Genomic DNA, 16,582 nt, shown 5'->3' on the forward strand with positions numbered 1-16,582 from the left:
ATTTATGCACCATACGTTGTGAAAGCCATGCAGGAAAACCCCCTGGACATTGTAAGGACACTGTTGTAAATCTGAAGGACACTGTTGTAAATCTGCTGAACAGCTTTTTGCATATCAAGCTCCAGGGACACCAGTAGAAACTTGATCTCATTACAGAATTTAGACATCCTGTGGAGGTAGATTGAGTTTAGTGTGAACAAAAGGCTTATCCACAGCATAGAAAATGAGAAAAATTGATATGTCTACTCCTACCTTTTCACAGGGGATGAAATCTGTCAAACCATACCAGTCAATTTGTTTGTTGAGCCTTTTTTTCAAAGAAACAGCTTACCTTTAGGCGTTGATTATACGTGACTGTCCTGATCACCCCACCTTTGATTTATTATTAACCTAAACCTGAACTTCGTGAGGCAAGCATGACTTATTGCCATCCCAGCAACTGAACAGTCCTTGCTGTGATATGGATGAGGATCAATGACTTGTTACTGGCAGTGCTTTATCATTTTGTAGGGTAATGTAGTATATACATGGAAGGCTGCTGCACTAGGACTGCATGTACCTTATTTAAGTCATTAGTTTCCTCAATGGCTTCTCAATGGTTTACTCCCTTATGGGAAGCTATTCTGACTTTTAGAAGACACAGGAAAAATATATGATTCACATCATGCCTGCGAACAATTGATTGATCAAGGCTATCAGTCTATTCTTCTTATTTTTAGGTCCTGCTCATGTCTGCATTTGATCCATTGGTTGGCACACTGAAAATGTGGCCTTTTGGTAGCTGTTCTTCCTCTATCAAACAGATCCAGTGTTTTACATTCAGGAAAAGCACATTGATAACCAATTGCATTGCAAAAAATGCATTTTTCAACTGTCAGAAGTCTAGAATGCATGCACTTTGATTATGAATGAGGCAGATAATACATCATCCGATCACTCCCTCAGTTTGTACATTCCATGTGACTGGTCCAGGATGTACATACTGTAAATGCAGAAATGTTCGCGGTGGTTTTATGTTTGCGGTTTTTGCAGCGACTGTTTCACCGCAAACTTAAAACCACCACAAAATTTTTTGTAGTATGTGACTATAACACTGCCTTAAAACTTAAAACCATGCTAACACCCCATTTTCGCCTTAGCGCGAAATAAAAACCATGCGAACTTAAATGCATTTACAGTAGCACATCTTTCACCATCTGAAGAATCCAATGCGCAACTATGGGTTGTTGTCAGGCTGTTGAACTTTTTCCCTGCTGCATAACCTTTTCCCTGCTGCTTAACCAAGGAGCCAAATGCAAACTTGGTGAGAGAAAGAAGGCCAAAGATACGTGTGCACATTGTTCCACTTTAGCACTCTAACTTACCAACCTACCAATTTGTTCCACTCAATAGTGATTAACTCTCAAACTAATCACCAGTGGGTATTAGCTGTTGGAATGTTGGTTGCTGCTAATGACAACTGGGTGTGAGTAATTGCAGCTTAAGCATTAAGTACAGTAGGTTTGTGGTCGGATGGACCCAAGTGCTTCCTTTTGGCACCCAGGGAAATCGAGGTGTAACTGAACGAAGCAGCTCTGACGCAGTTCTCTGATTGGTCATTGACCTTAAGGGATTCAGTTTGAAAGGTTATGCTTGGAAGTTAGGAAGGTCCAAATACCCATTAGATTATGGCTCAGCACCTAGCTTCTGGATGACTGCAACTGACAGAATTATGACACGATTGGTTTCAAGAAGCTTTTCTAGCTCTGTAAGCATTCTAGGCCAGCAGGAACTTGATTATAGAAGTTGCAACTTAAGAGGTGAGAGTGGTCACTGTTCTGTAATGAATTTCTAAGAAATGAAAAAAAGTTTTAAATCATGTATATTGCATGGTCTGTTCAGTCTGGGAGGATTCAAGGAAAGCCTAGACTGCAATTCATATTGTTTATATATACAATATTCTTTATGCAAGTCAAGCTAAGCTCTTGGTGTGCATTTGTAGTGCATCTTTTATGTTCTTGCTTCTCAAAGTCTGTTGGCAAAGCTCAGTACATGATGAAAGACCTGAAGAAGCTACTAAGGGGAATTGCCCTTTGTCTGATATACGGGCCTGTCCTTGGTACTGAACCAGCCACTGTTGTTGTTATTCTATAACAAATTGATACTCCGATTACTCCCACATATTAAGGGCATTGGCCTTTCTATAAGCTACATTCTTGTATCAGATGTAAATTGGAGTGTTGCTTTCTTTATTTTTGACTATGAAATATGCATCCAAAATACCCCAGCCAGCGGGTATGGATGTTCCGACAAATTTACTCTCATACTGAGATTTGTCACAAAACTCAACTGTTATCCATCAACTCAGCATGTTTTAACTTCTCCTCATGTTTCCCTTTATTGTTAATGGCCACAGCGGGACCTGCTTGTGGGACGTGTGTTTTGTAATGCTGCTTGTCGGGATATAACAACATGGTGATTAGTGTGCACCATTGCTCATTACTGTCTGCCTCATTTATCCTTTCCAGCATCAAGGCCAATTAGAGCATTGTTTTGTACAGTCAAACCTGGCTGGGCAGCCACCTGGCACAAGCAACCACCTGGCGCAAGCAACCAACTGCAGTCGCTAGCAACATTAAAACAGTCACATCCAATTTCGCATTGTTAAGACCCTCTGCTGAGCAACCAACTGTTTTACCCAACCGACCAACCAGCAAGCACTTTTTTGTGGTCCTGTAGAGCGAAGTAATAAGAAACCAACCGATAAAAATTCCTATTACCATAAACGTGCCCCAATCAACAGGTCAACCAACCAACTTGCCTGGAGCAACCACCTGGCCTCAGCAGCCACTTTTGCTCAGTCCCTTGAGTGGCTACTGAGACCTGTACTTATCCTGGGGCCTTGGTAGGGTTGAGCATGGATGGGCAACTGCAGAACTGTGTGTAACCACAGGTTTTTTTTTCTCACTATGTCAACCTACAAATGCTTGTCTCAGCAAACCCTGAATAACACCTTCATTTATTCGTTCAGACCCTTGTAGTGCCTAGTGGCACATGGGGCGGCATGTTTCCTAGCTTTTTCGATAGCAGGGTATATTTCTACAGGGAGGGGTTGCTAGCCCTTCCCCTTTAACATGTTCAAGACACTTCCTCCAACATAGAACCCCCATTTTATGTCCCTTCCGAAAGATGGTGCAGCCCTAACCAAGATGTCCTAACCCCGGGACTTGAACCGGGGTCTACAAGTTACCAACTAATTAGTAATAGGAGCTCAACTGTGAGGCTGCTACAAGTTGAGCCACAGGGACATCCCGAATGACACCCTACTGTAGAAATATTTTGATTCATGCTAACTTTCATCAATGACTAATAATCTTGTGCTCTGCGGCAAGGACTTTTAATCAAGAGTAATTTTTATGTAGTCTTAATCTTGACACACAACCTAGCCCTGTCATTGATTTATTTCCCTTGAGAGCTCTAGTAATTACTTAGTATCTGCTGTTCATACATGTGATCATACTCAATTATGATTACGCCAGAGGTATAACTTGTAGTTCATACTTATTATCTTGGCAGTATAATCTGCATGGTTTGCAGTGAATTTCCAAGCTTATCAGTAATCAAGAAACCATTTCTCTGGTAGCTTTTTCCATAAAAGCAAGAGAAGGTGGTAGCTACAGTTATAGCAGCAAGCATCCTGTCACTTTTGTTACAACAATGAACCAATCTTGTACCAAAATTACGTATTGTTAGGTTTTATAAGTGTCAGCATTTTAGCATTTTGGGTTTCTACAAGGCTACCATGAGAAAAATATAGGGACACCATGATTTTCTTGTGATATTGATATGGGGCCTAAATGAGTGATATTGTAATCATGTTTAACACATGAAATTCAGCACGACATGCATTACATGTCATTGTGTAGACTGCAATTTAGTGCAATCTTCTTTTATACATGTACCTTCTCCAATTCAGCCTTCTGCCTTGCCCATATTCAGTGCAAGCTCTAAAAAGTCTATCTCAAGAGGAAGAGACTTGAATGTCAAAGGACTACAAATGTCAATGACATGTTTATGGAGCAGACTGCGTTTTTATTTTATTATCTTGTTCAGTGTCTGAGAACATGTACTTAACTTTTTCATTTGTTTTTTTGTGTGCAGAGGTGACCAGGATTCTACTGTGTGCTGCCCAAGCCTCTCATACCCAGATTCCTCCCGATGTAAGTTTTTTTTTTACCTTTCATAACATCCAACATCTTCATGGACATTTGAATCCATTAGCCTCCATTAACCTTAATCCGGCGGGTTACAGAAATCCGCCACTTTGATAAACAGTGGGATTGAGAGATCTCTAGTTCAGCACCCCCCAAGTATGCACAGTATAGAGATACAGGAGTGAATTATACTGGGGGATGTTGGGTTGGAAACCTGTTTGGACGTATCTTTCAGGATGGCGGAATTATGTACCCTGGTAGAATTATGTTAGTAGATGTTACCCAGACAAATGCAAATATAAGAAACAGACCATATTCTCTTCGCCTGATTCCTAAATGTTAGGTTTTTCTTCTGTCATAAGGCCACACCATCTTAATTTCTTGGTTAACGGAATTTTTAAGAAAAATGCTAGATTGGAAAATCAACAGGAAAACAGAATCTCAGAGGAAACTTTGTACTTTGGTGCACACAACTTCAGGGAGTGAACAGGGCCAGGTGCAAGTTTTCACCCCAGCCTTCTGTTTTCATGATTTTTTTGTTGCTTGAATTATTTTTAAAAATCTGTTAACCAAGAAATTAAATTGGTGTGGCCTAAGTCCTATTTGCAATGCAGCACGAAGAAAGCTCAGTGCAGATTCAGCACTTAAAATTGTGGAAAGCTATGTGAGGAACTAATTAAAAGCTTCTATCTATCATTATGCATTTAGTAGATGATGGAAAGTAGGTTCGTTCTTGCTTCCAGTATTAATCATAACCAGTATCAGCAAATTTGATCTAGAAGGTTTGCCTCCGACTCATCTATGCAGTGGTTGCATGGTGTGCTGCACTGTTATTAAGCAAGTCAGTTCACTAAAAGTGATAGATGATAACCAACAAGACAGATGACCGCAATCTTGGAAAGCCTCAAACGTTTGGAAAATGAATGAACGGGGATGACAGCAGTATTACATCATGAACACAATATAAGTCATGGAAGCATTGAACCATGAAAATAACTGGGAGAAGTATAACATTAACTGTGACATTTTGTGAATAGATGAATATGCCAATACAGTGTAGTTAATCATCATGTATCATATCTGTTTTATGCGGCGATGAATAACCTTCCAGTAGTAGTTATAAAAGTTTGTGACAGGAAGACACTGCATTGTTTGAAACCTGTGGAAAATGAAAATTTAGGGAAATCGAATCCTTTTCTGAGTGTATTGCACCTCTGTTATGGCATCATAAAAACTTTCTTCATTGAGAGGTACTTTATAGTAACTGAAGATTTTGCTAGAGAGTGTGTCAAAAGTGACTGTAAAGTTTGTGAGTCTCCAACATGTAAGGAATATAAACATACATGTAAAATATACTTGTGTCTTATCAGAGGATATGGCCTACTTTAAATGATGATTAATTTACCTTCTGCATTGTGTACCATACCTTTAAAAAGAATCTAGGAATTAGAATGATTGTCATGCATGCTGACCAGAAGCCCCGGGTTTAAGCCCCGGGTTAGGACACTTCTGGACAAGAGGCGCATTGAGTCATACCAAAGACTTTATAAAAATGGTACATACTTCTGAAACAGTATGGAAGTTAAACACACTCCACTGCCAGTGGACTGGCCCCCTGCTGCAGTGATTGCACCACAGTGTGGCCCAGGGCTATGAAATGGAGATGGGCACTGCCCTATACATCAATTATGGTGTGGGAGGATTTTAACTTTAACTCATGTATGCTAACTGAGTGAGGGTTTTCAGTATTTCTAGAAAAATTAAAAACATGCAGAAATTGCTACTTCAACATCTTTTACAGCCAACGTTATGCTACAGTACCAGAGAAAGTTGCTGGGTGGCCAAATCTAATCATTTTGAGGTCTCATCAAGACCTACATGTACCCACATACCAAATATCAAGACAGTCCACCCAGGTACACGGACACGTGCTCTCGAAAACATAACCTCATTGACGAAGGTAATGAATGAAGCATACTATCGACCTTCTTCGTTACCTAACTCTGGAAGTGTAACCAATAGAGAATGGAGTGCCAAATGCCTATTTCAGTGTGCTAAAGGTTAATTGTATAACGTAAATCTTAGTTATATAAAGAATGTCAAGTTATATGGATGTTCAAGTATAAGAACGATTTAGATTCATGAGCAAGGTTCAAGGAATTTATCCAATTAACTGCGATTTAGACTTGAATCTATCATCTTATTTTCATGCAAATATGAAACAACCCCAATTAGCAGATAGACATTGTTTCATAACCACAATTTCCTTCTGTGCGCTACGTGGAAAATTGATTTGAAACTGATAAACTGTATGCATACTGTAAATTTTGATGTGGCCTTAACTATAAGGGACAACTTTGCAGAGTTGAAAAAAATGTGCGTGGTGGTTTACAACAGTTGTGAGGTTAGCAAGCCTATAATTTTGAGGTATGTTTTGTGATCAAATAACACTACAGCCTGAATTGACCTGAAAACTGTTGGTAGAAAAAGGCCCATAGAATTCATAAACAGAAAAGGCTATGGTACACAAATTGAAAATGAAGATTTGATTAACACTGTCCCTACCGCCCAACAACCCTATTACCAATGCAAAGTTAATGCCTCATGAAGGGTGAAGGCTGGGTGAAGGTTACAGAACACATTTGTAGGGTTAGCATCCCTGCAGTGACATTATCCTGGTCAGGTCCCTATGTGCAAAAATGCCTGATAAACTTATCAAGGACACCAGACAGCAGGCCATTTGGGACGCTCCTAATCATGTTGCAGGTTTTGCCGGGATAATCATTAGATTTACCTGGAGAGTGGGTGCAGATAAAGTGTTTGGAGAAGCATACAGAGGGTCACCACTTTATTGCTGGGGATTTTCCATAATTACACAGTTCAGAGTTGTACATGTAGGGTCCCTTGTGCCAGAATTTCCAGTTATATGAACAGTGAAATGAGAATGTGAATGTACAGAATGTTTGTGTTGTCTTGTGATATGCAGTTGCAATTGTAGTTGATAATCTTTTATTATTCTATCAATACTATAATGATATATCTAGTTTATATATTACAGGAGAAAAGTTAATAAGTTTCTTGCATATACTTTAACTCAAAGAGCTAAATGTATCAACAAAGCCTGCTGTCAGTATTTCGGTACATTTTAGCTAAAGAGATTGAAACAAGACATTTAACGTATAGCTAATGCAGATTTTTGTGCAGATACATACCTGTACATACATGTAACATATCCCTCCATTGCAACTGAGCAGTCCATCTTTCCTGTAAAAATGTGCCGTGAATCCAAATCTCATCTTTAAAGTTCATTCAGGGACATATCCTGATGCTGAAGGAGTATTAAGGAGTCACAATACTGGCTAAAGAGATCTTTCTGTGAAAATTGCAAAGAATTACTGTCTTGCAATTTGTCAATGTCAGTCCAAGATGTGATTTATTTTTAGAAACTGCTGAAGCTTGTTATATAATATAGCAGAAACTTTGAAGTATTAGTCCGGTGATAAGCAACAAGGAACAAGCGAGATGGGATTTTGGACAGGTTGATTGATTGCAGGTGCATTTTTTCATGGCGCAAATTCCCAGCATAGCCTTCAAGTTGTGAAACATAATGTTGATTTTGCAATGATGCACCTGAAATGTACATGAAATATGAACACGAACATCTTTCTTTATGCTTTGACGTTCCAATAATTTTTTACCAAAAGATCATGATCAGTAAGCATGATTTAGTTATGTTTACATTCAAACCTGTCCTTATCACTTCAGTCAAACCTGTAAAGGTATCTTAAGTTAGTATTAGCCCAAGGGAAATCTACTTACTTTGTATACTTAACATGTATGTACATGTAGTTACAAAATGCATTAAGATACAATTTCATTATTTGTATTTTGGAGAACGTTTGACCTCAAGTCATTAAAAAGACTAAGTTTGGCAAACCAAATTTTTTGCTCAGATATTCTTTAACAGTCTGATTTCGCCAGAATAACGGCTTATCCATCGTGACGATGGGAGAACCAAGAGAGAAAGTTGTTCTTTGAATAAAGTCCTTGTAACAGTACATTGTCAATTTGTATTTTTACTTACTTGTTTCCCACGCAATTTTACCTAGTGTGCCCTAAAGGATTTTGAGTTACCTGTGGTGTCAGCCAACTTTTATGTTTGTAAGAAAACTAAACTTTACTACTTTATGGTTATCAATCGTTTAATCCATGGGGATAACATTACAAGGACTAGGGGAAATCTTTGGTCGTTAATTCCAATCACGAGGCATCACCTGTTGTCCCTTATGAGAAAGTCAACGGGAGGTTTGTTTAACGGTAGCCATGGCAGTCCCATGATGTGATTACTGTCGTCAAGGACACTATTAATAACATCCCTGCTCTGAGAGACTGGGACTTTCATGTCACAGTCTTGATGGCAGTCACATCATGGGACAAACATGGTGACTGTCAGATAAGCCTCCTGCTGACTTCCCAATACCAAAAGGGACAACAAGTGATGCCTAGTTGTAGATCGCCCGAAACTCGCCGAATTTAAAATCGCCCGAGCGTCGACCATATTTTCCAATGAAAATCTCGGGCGACGTCCGTCGAACACTAAAAACTAAAAATCCCCGATGAGATGGTACCATCTCTTTGACATGGACGAAGTCAGTATCGACTAACCTGGTAAAAGGCCAATATTTGGATCAACTGTTATTTCTAAAAATCGCCCGAAGCCCGCGTAATCGACAGGACGCGGGCCGTACTTCTGCCGAAAATGCACATTTGAAGCTCGCCAACACGTCGGCCGAGCTGAATTTCTTATTTGTGACGGGGGCTTAAACAAGCCTCCTGCTGACTTTGTAATATTAAAACTGATGCCTGTTGGACATGACATTCATGTCCCAGCCTTAATAGCAGCAAGTTGTTAATGATGACCAGGAGGGCTGGTCAACAGGTATCACCCGTCGTCCTTCATTAGAAAATCAGCGGTGGGTCGGCTCAACAGTCACCTAGGTGATCCAATCAAGTTATTACTGCCACTAAAGTTTTAGACGTAAAAAGCACAGTCGTAAATATTAATTCCCTTGATACCAGTCTGTCCAATGTTCAAGTTTGAAAGAAGAAGAAGTAGCGCCACCAGCTTTAAAGCTAAGTTGTTCCAAAGACATAAGTATGGAGTCATATTAATTTCAGAACTCTTCCATAAGTCTGTTGTATGATTTTGATTATTTGGAGGATAACATGCTGTATGTGAAAGCAAAAATATATAGCAGGTTTCACAAAAAACTTTCAAAAGTGCTGACACTGCTACATGTACATTTGGATTTACACTCCTATTTTCTGAGTGTGCCAACAGACCTGACCCTGGTACTACTTGAAGGTTAAGGTAAAACTTATAACCTGCACATATATAAATCACCACATACCCAAGGACAAAGATTATCCCTATCGATTTGTCACTGGTGTTGACGTGGGCTCATCACTGAACACTTTCATGGACCAAGATGTATAGTCCACACTGTGTTAGCCTAATGCACACCCAAGGACAAATACCCTATTTACTGTACTTGACAAGTCTATATCTTTCCTTGCATATACATTTCAGAACTTTTTGTATAATTTTAATTACTGTAAATGCATTCAACTACTGTAAATGCATTTAACTTTGCATGGTTTTCATTCTTTGGTAGGGAGAAATTGTAGTTCGCAGTGGTTTTAAGTTCACATTTGAGACCAAGGGGATAGGAGGACAAAAACTTTTGCGGTGGTTTAACTTTTGCGGTGAAGAGCTTACCGCAAAAACCGCAAACATAAATCCACCGCAAACATTTCTACATTTACTGTATTTGGGAGATATCATGCTGTATGTGAAAACTAAATGTAGAGCAGGTTTATACAAAAAATAAGACTAAATGCCAAATGCGCTGACACGGTTACTTCTGGATTTACACTCCTATTTTCTGAGTGTGCCAACAGACCTGACCCTAGACCTTGACTACTACTACTTGAATGTTAAGGTAAAACTGATAAAGTGCACATATATAAATAACCACATACCCAAGGACAAAGATAATCCCTATCGATTTGTCACTGGTGTTGACATGGGCTCATCGCTGAACACATTCATGGACCAAGATGTATAGTCCACTCTGTGTTAGCCTAATGCACAACCAAGGACAAATATCCCATTTACAGTACTTTTTCAGAAGTCTTAGTATCTTTCCTTGCAATAAGTCATGTCCAAGGCAATGGCAAACCTGGCAACCCCTATTCCACTTGGACTTGAATGTAATAAATCATCTTGTATAGCTGCTGGAAAATGTTTATGCATGGTCACAATGAATGCCAGTTGAACTTGCAGCTTTTTGTCACGTGTACTAAGACATAGAAGTTGCAGCATTTTATCAATAGCATTCCTTCATGAATTACGGTGCATTATCAGATTTGGCTTCCCTATATCATTGATACTTTTGTTTCCGATATCATGACCATCTACTATACAAAGCCAACAGATTTTGAAGATGTGCATTGTTTTTGCAAGCCTTATGCTGACATTGGTGTAAAGAATGAAAAAAATGAATTCACAAGAGAATGACTTTGATGAAAACTAGCAACTCCTTCAGACTTAAATTCTGATCAGTTAGTGACAATGCCATGACTATATTTTCCATGTGATCTTGTTTTACATCCAGATTCTACAGCAGATGTTGATGACTGTGGCCAACAACTTCATCACCGAGAGAAACTCCAATGAAGTCATGACAGTGGGGTGAGTTCTCTTAAACTCAAACAACAGTTTGGGCATGGAAACAGAATTCAGACTTTTGTTCATACATGGCCATTTTTGAATACACGCAATGATACGTCAGAGTTGTTGAACTTTCACTCACATCTGAACAGTGCCAAAACCAAAAAGTTTCAACAGATCCTTCTGGGTTGCATTATCCATGAGTTTGGCAACTCTTCCCTTGACAGAAGCTCTAGGGAATGCAAGCTAAGTGTACCTCAACTGTAGACAGTACGGAGGCTTAAGATGATATTGATCGTGCAATCAGCTGTATTTTTTCCCATCGCCCAGGGATTTACAGAAGAACCATGCAGGTATAATTGTCTGCCAAAGGATTCCACAGCCCTCATTTATGTCTCTCCTAATCATTAACAACTTTTTGTGTTATCTAACTTCTGTCAGAAGTGGTTTTACTTCAAGCTTGGTGTCCGCTTGCGGGCCTGTTTTTTAGCGAAGCTTCAGGAGCGAGCTTAATAGTATATCTTAGGCCCGTTTCAAAAGAATTCCCAGAATTCTACAGGAATCCGTCCGTGTACGCCGCCTGTCACTCTATACCTTGTTAGTAAGGTCTGGCATTCCGGCAAGAATTCCCAGAATTTGACAGGAATCTGTCTGTGGACCCGCCTGTCACTCTATACCTTGTTAGTAAGGTCTGGTAGTCCAGCACGCAGGTCGATGACAGATGACCTTCTTACGTGGTGTCCGATTTTGTACTATTGGGAGCTTTTTTAATTGTTAGCGAAGCTTCAGGAGCGAGCTTAATTTTAATTGGCAGACTTAATTTTTTTTTTTTTTACTCCACAGGCTGAATGCAGTACGAGAGATCTGTGCGCGAGCCCCGCTGGGCATGAGTGAGGATCTGCTCAGAGATCTGGCTCAGTACAAGAACTACAGAAACAAAAGTAAGGAGAAGGCAAACTTTCTTTAGAATGTTGACAATTTTTGTTGTTGTAAAGTTTGTTGTTAAGTTTTTATTCACTATGACTGAGATGGCAATGATAGTGTAATGGTTAGGCTGTTCACTGGTGGGATCAAGAAGTTACAGGTTTTGATCCAGGCTGTAGTGGGCCAAACGTTGTGCCCTTGGTGAAAGGATAGGGATGGGCTCCCTCTTCAAATACCAATTGCCCAAGACACAGTGTATATTATCCCACTCCTTTATATATATGGCCTCTAAAAGACATTGGGACTACCTTAACTATTAAATAAAGTCAAAATTTAGGATACAGTCTTAAGCTATTTTCACTATTTTCATGTGATATAGCTAACCTCAAATTGTGAAATATATTATTGGACTTCTGGACTTCTTTGCGGTACAAGTGAAGACTTATTAACATGATTTAGTTGATTTCTCTCAATTCTCAAATTATATGTATTACAATATCAAGATTTGGCTTCTTTTCCTGGAAAGCAATTAGATACACTAGTATATTGCTTTTAACATTGAATGAGTAACATATGACTTGTTTCTTTTTTTGTTAACTTTGAAGTCTCTGAAGAAGAAAGCTTTATACTGTACTTTTTTTCCAAATGTTGACTCATGAGCACGAATTACAGAAACTTGTTTCTTTCTGTGTCCTTTATCTAGATGTGTTGATGGCTGCTCGCTCCCTGATTCAGCTCTACCGACAGGTCAACCCTGAGCTGCTACACAAGAAGGACAGGGTGAGAACAACTTCAAACCAATGTTTGTTGAAGTGCTGTAATTCTTGTTTCTTTTACTGTAACTTTATGTTCACTGCAATCACTGTCACCTCTGGACCGTGAACTTATTATCACCGTTAAAAACCTATTTATGATTCCTCCACACATCCTTTCTGTAAATCACTTGCTGCCACCGTGAAGTTAAAGTTTAGTGAAAATGTCCATTTTTCTTACACCGTGAAATTTTGCTACTGTGAACTTAAAGTGAATTACATTATGTCTGCTTCTTAGACATATATGTCTACCGCCTATCCTTGCATCTTTTGTAATCTTCAGACAAAAGTCTGAAATAAGATAAGACAGAGGCAGACAGAATGGCACATGAAAGATGCAACTATTCAGACAATACTTTGAAAGCCTATGCTGTCTGGGTGCTGGAGATAGGGTGTCATTAACATTACACATTGTGCAGGGTTTGCTGTCTGGAGTCTTGAATGTTTCCATTGATAAGAAATGATTGAAAATATTCAAAGGATCATACAATCTTTACAATGATATACCAAATTTGTGTACATATCTTATTTTGTATCATTTTGCCTATTTGAAGCCAAAAGAAGTTCACAGATTTGATTGTGCATACATGATATCTAGTCTTTTACAAACCTTTCTTTGAAACAAGTACCAGCAGTCCTCAGAGGGCAAGCAATCTTGCTATAGGTTATGTTGATATTTGACCATCCATTGACCCTTACCTGCAGTCTCAGCTCATTCTGTAGAAACATACACATACTGGATACAGGTCATCTCAGGTCACTGCAGGTTGCACTTTCTCACGAACAGGGCAAGCCCACCGAGGCCAGCGCTGAGGCAAAAGCTCTCCAGTACGGAGAAGTGGATGCAAAAGACTACGTTCCGGGGGCGGAAGTGCTTCCTGAGGAGCAGCCACAACAAGAAGGTGAAGGTTAGTCATACTAATCATGCAATCTACTGGTGTACATGACTTTGTACATTTCTCTTGATAATCATAGTAGATAAAGCCACACCAATTTAATTTGTTGGTTAACAGATTTTTAGTTTCCCAAAAAAAAGAATTTTGGAAAATAAAAATCCGTTAACCAAGAAATTAAATTGGTGTGGCCTAAGGCTGAGAAGTACAGTCAAACCTCTGCATATAAGGACCACCTGGCCAATTTGACCACTTTTTCCTCTTGACACAAGCATTAAGAATCCTGGCTACAGTGACCACATAGACCAGATCTCATCAATGTGGTCTTCTTCACTGGGCAGGTTTGACTGTATTATGGATGTAGAAGACTTTCCTTTTCTTTGTAGCTGACTCATGACGTCTTGCCAAAGTTAAGTTGCTGTCCGCTCCATTCTACAGTCTACGAACCTCAAAACTTATTAGTCTTCAAGTTTGTTCTTACAGCTACCCAGCCTGTGTCTGAAAGATGGAGAGCCATGATAGTATGTCCTGGCTGCTATTGATGATTGCATCATTAGCGAGTTATTTTTTACTGACAAACGTAATCCTAAATGCTGCTGATGCAGAGATTTATTTCAGCGACGTGCGCACATGTGTCACATCTACGTGCATTGACGTCAAACAGTATTACAGGTCCTTAGCATTTTGTCAGTTGCAGTCAATAACCTTACATGGATAAGGCATTAGGACTTGTCAGAAACTAACATGAGAACTTCTGAGTTGATTATCTTTAAGTCCAGAGAATTAAAGTCGTAAAGTTTGAAGCAGCGGCATTTCCCGTGATAGCAGAATGCTGTCTGTCTTCTGTCAGATTAGCAGTTTGTTTGAATGACACTTGTTCCCTTGATTTAGAGATGACTTTGGGTCAGTTGGCAGGCAACAAAATCTTTGTGTTGAGGACTTAACTCCTGTCCTACCTTTTGAATGATTGATAATCAAAAGTGTCCAACATCTTGTGGGAAATTATCTCTCCTGTATACAGTAGATTCCAGCTATTTGCATTACGGTTAATAGAATATTTCGGGGATATGTATAGAATTCTGAAAACCCAAACCATTTCCCATTCACTCCATTATAAATAAAACTGCTATTTGCATTAAATTTGTATAACTATTAAGACAGCCAAAAGCTAATATTGCGTGGTTTCATGGTATCACACAGCCAAATATTCAAGTTGCTGTAAGTAGGAAAGTCATTCTGGCAGCTACATGTATGTGACTTGAAAGGTTGTTTTGTGGAAATTGAATCAGCTATTTTGTTAGTGGGATTCCCAAGGGCAAGTGAAGGTAAGAATGTTGATTATGATTCAATCACATATTGAGGATTACTGTATATAAGCTTCTTTCCCTATACATGATTCATCCTTGTCGTTTCAGACTAAGTCTATAACATGGGATTAGTAAGTCATCAAAAGTAGACTTTTCTGCAATACCCTTCCTTTCGAAGAGTTATAAATGTTTGGGGAACGATTTCAGTCCTTAAATCCAGGTTTAGAGACTGAATACTGCAGTTTGCAGGAAATTTGAATGGGGATTTATGTGACTGTTTTGATAGCTAAGAAGGGTACATAAAAGGACAGAATCATGGACATGGCTCTTCAGCTTTTTAGGGAGAGGAAATTGGTTGGGAAGTTAAGGTGTCTGAATAAAGTGATAAAGTTCTGGACAATTTCACGTAATCAGAGTTTTATGATACAGCCGTACTTTCCCCTTGCACATAAAGTTTGTGATGAGTTTTGATGTGTTGGCAGATACTTAACCAAACACAGACTTTTGTAGCAGTTGCTATGTTTTCAGTACCATGGGCAGATGTACTGTGAAATTATTTTAAATGATATTATATATAAAGTAATTTGCAATGAGCGCAACATATCAACTATAAGAGGACAACCTGTTATCCATCCTTGTCAGTATAAGATAACAGCCAAGAACGAGATAGGCAATATTTGCGAGAGCAAATACAACATATTTCATCCATTTCCCTCCCCACCTCCACAAAAAATGGACTTTCTCATAACCACCCAAGTCCAGAATTGAATTTTAACAAATATTCCCCGCATACAAGAATGGACTCTTCCAGCGGCGAATGGACCAACATGTATCACGAAAATCTCTGAATGTAAACAACTACAACCTTGCCGAAGAGTTCTTTTATGGAAGAATTTCCGCAATCTGATAGTCCAGAGAATTTTGCATTACGCAGTGGACAGTTCTTCGGAACCAACTCAAGTTGTGCCAAAGTTTCACAAATTTCTGCTGGACACACTGCAAATTTCTGATGCTTATTTCGTACTGTAACACTAACACATACAAAAAGATACACAACCACTTGTAGGGAGATGAGCCTTTGTGTACTCTTGGTGTAAGCGAAAACAAATAAACAAGCCATTGCTATATACTTACACAGAAGAAGAAGGAGGAGTAGAAGAAACATGAGAGAAAACAGTATATTACATCCATACAATGGATGAAATATAAAAATGCAAAGTGCTGCCAGAGTTCTTCTTCTTCAGATCTTATCTTTACCGATGTAGAGTAATGGGATAGTCTACACTAGCTGCATGCCCTTTGGTGACTCAGTGAAGACCTAGTCTGGATCTATTCTGCTCTAATGAGCGATAATGAAATCCACCTCGCTGGTTAGATTTTTCTATGACCTGTACCACTGTATGGGTTATGTATGACTCCACATTGTTACTATTACATTGCATTACTACGTGAAGTTAAAGTACCTGCCAAAGGTTAAGCTCTTATGAATAGGAAGTTAGTTTCATCTCCATTGCAGTCAGATTTGAGAAAGCTGGGGGAAAATTTGGCACTTAGACTGACTCTACAGATTACAGTCCTTAATCTTCTCAAGCAAAGAAGCCAAGTCATGCATTTTGTGAAGGAAGAATGCTGCCCACTTCGAAGTCTGATTGCCTTCAATTGGTACGAATGGCGTGCTGACTTCTGCTTGAGCCTGCCTTTCCACTGCAGGAGGCCTGCA

General features: G+C 39.2%; 1 protein-coding gene across 2 annotated transcripts in view; it reads left to right on the forward strand.

Annotated features, from left to right (window-relative positions):
* The window catches only part of LOC136436827 (protein SDA1 homolog), a 139,789-nt gene that overhangs the window by 102,240 nt on the left and 20,967 nt on the right, over positions 1–16,582 (forward strand). The window contains exons 15-19 of one of the 2 annotated variants that reach the window (XM_066431177.1): positions 4,141–4,199; positions 10,871–10,947; positions 11,770–11,867; positions 12,554–12,630; positions 13,450–13,570. In XM_066431177.1, coding sequence (XP_066287274.1) covers positions 4,141–4,199; positions 10,871–10,947; positions 11,770–11,867; positions 12,554–12,630; positions 13,450–13,570 — 432 coding nt within the window. The remainder of the gene's footprint in view (positions 1–4,140; positions 4,200–10,870; positions 10,948–11,769; positions 11,868–12,553; positions 12,631–13,449; positions 13,571–16,582) is intronic. The other variant, XM_066431178.1, reaches the window with a different exon arrangement.

This window comes from Branchiostoma lanceolatum, chromosome 6, assembly GCF_035083965.1.
Source record: "Branchiostoma lanceolatum isolate klBraLanc5 chromosome 6, klBraLanc5.hap2, whole genome shotgun sequence".
Classification (NCBI taxonomy): domain Eukaryota; kingdom Metazoa; phylum Chordata; class Leptocardii; order Amphioxiformes; family Branchiostomatidae; genus Branchiostoma; species Branchiostoma lanceolatum.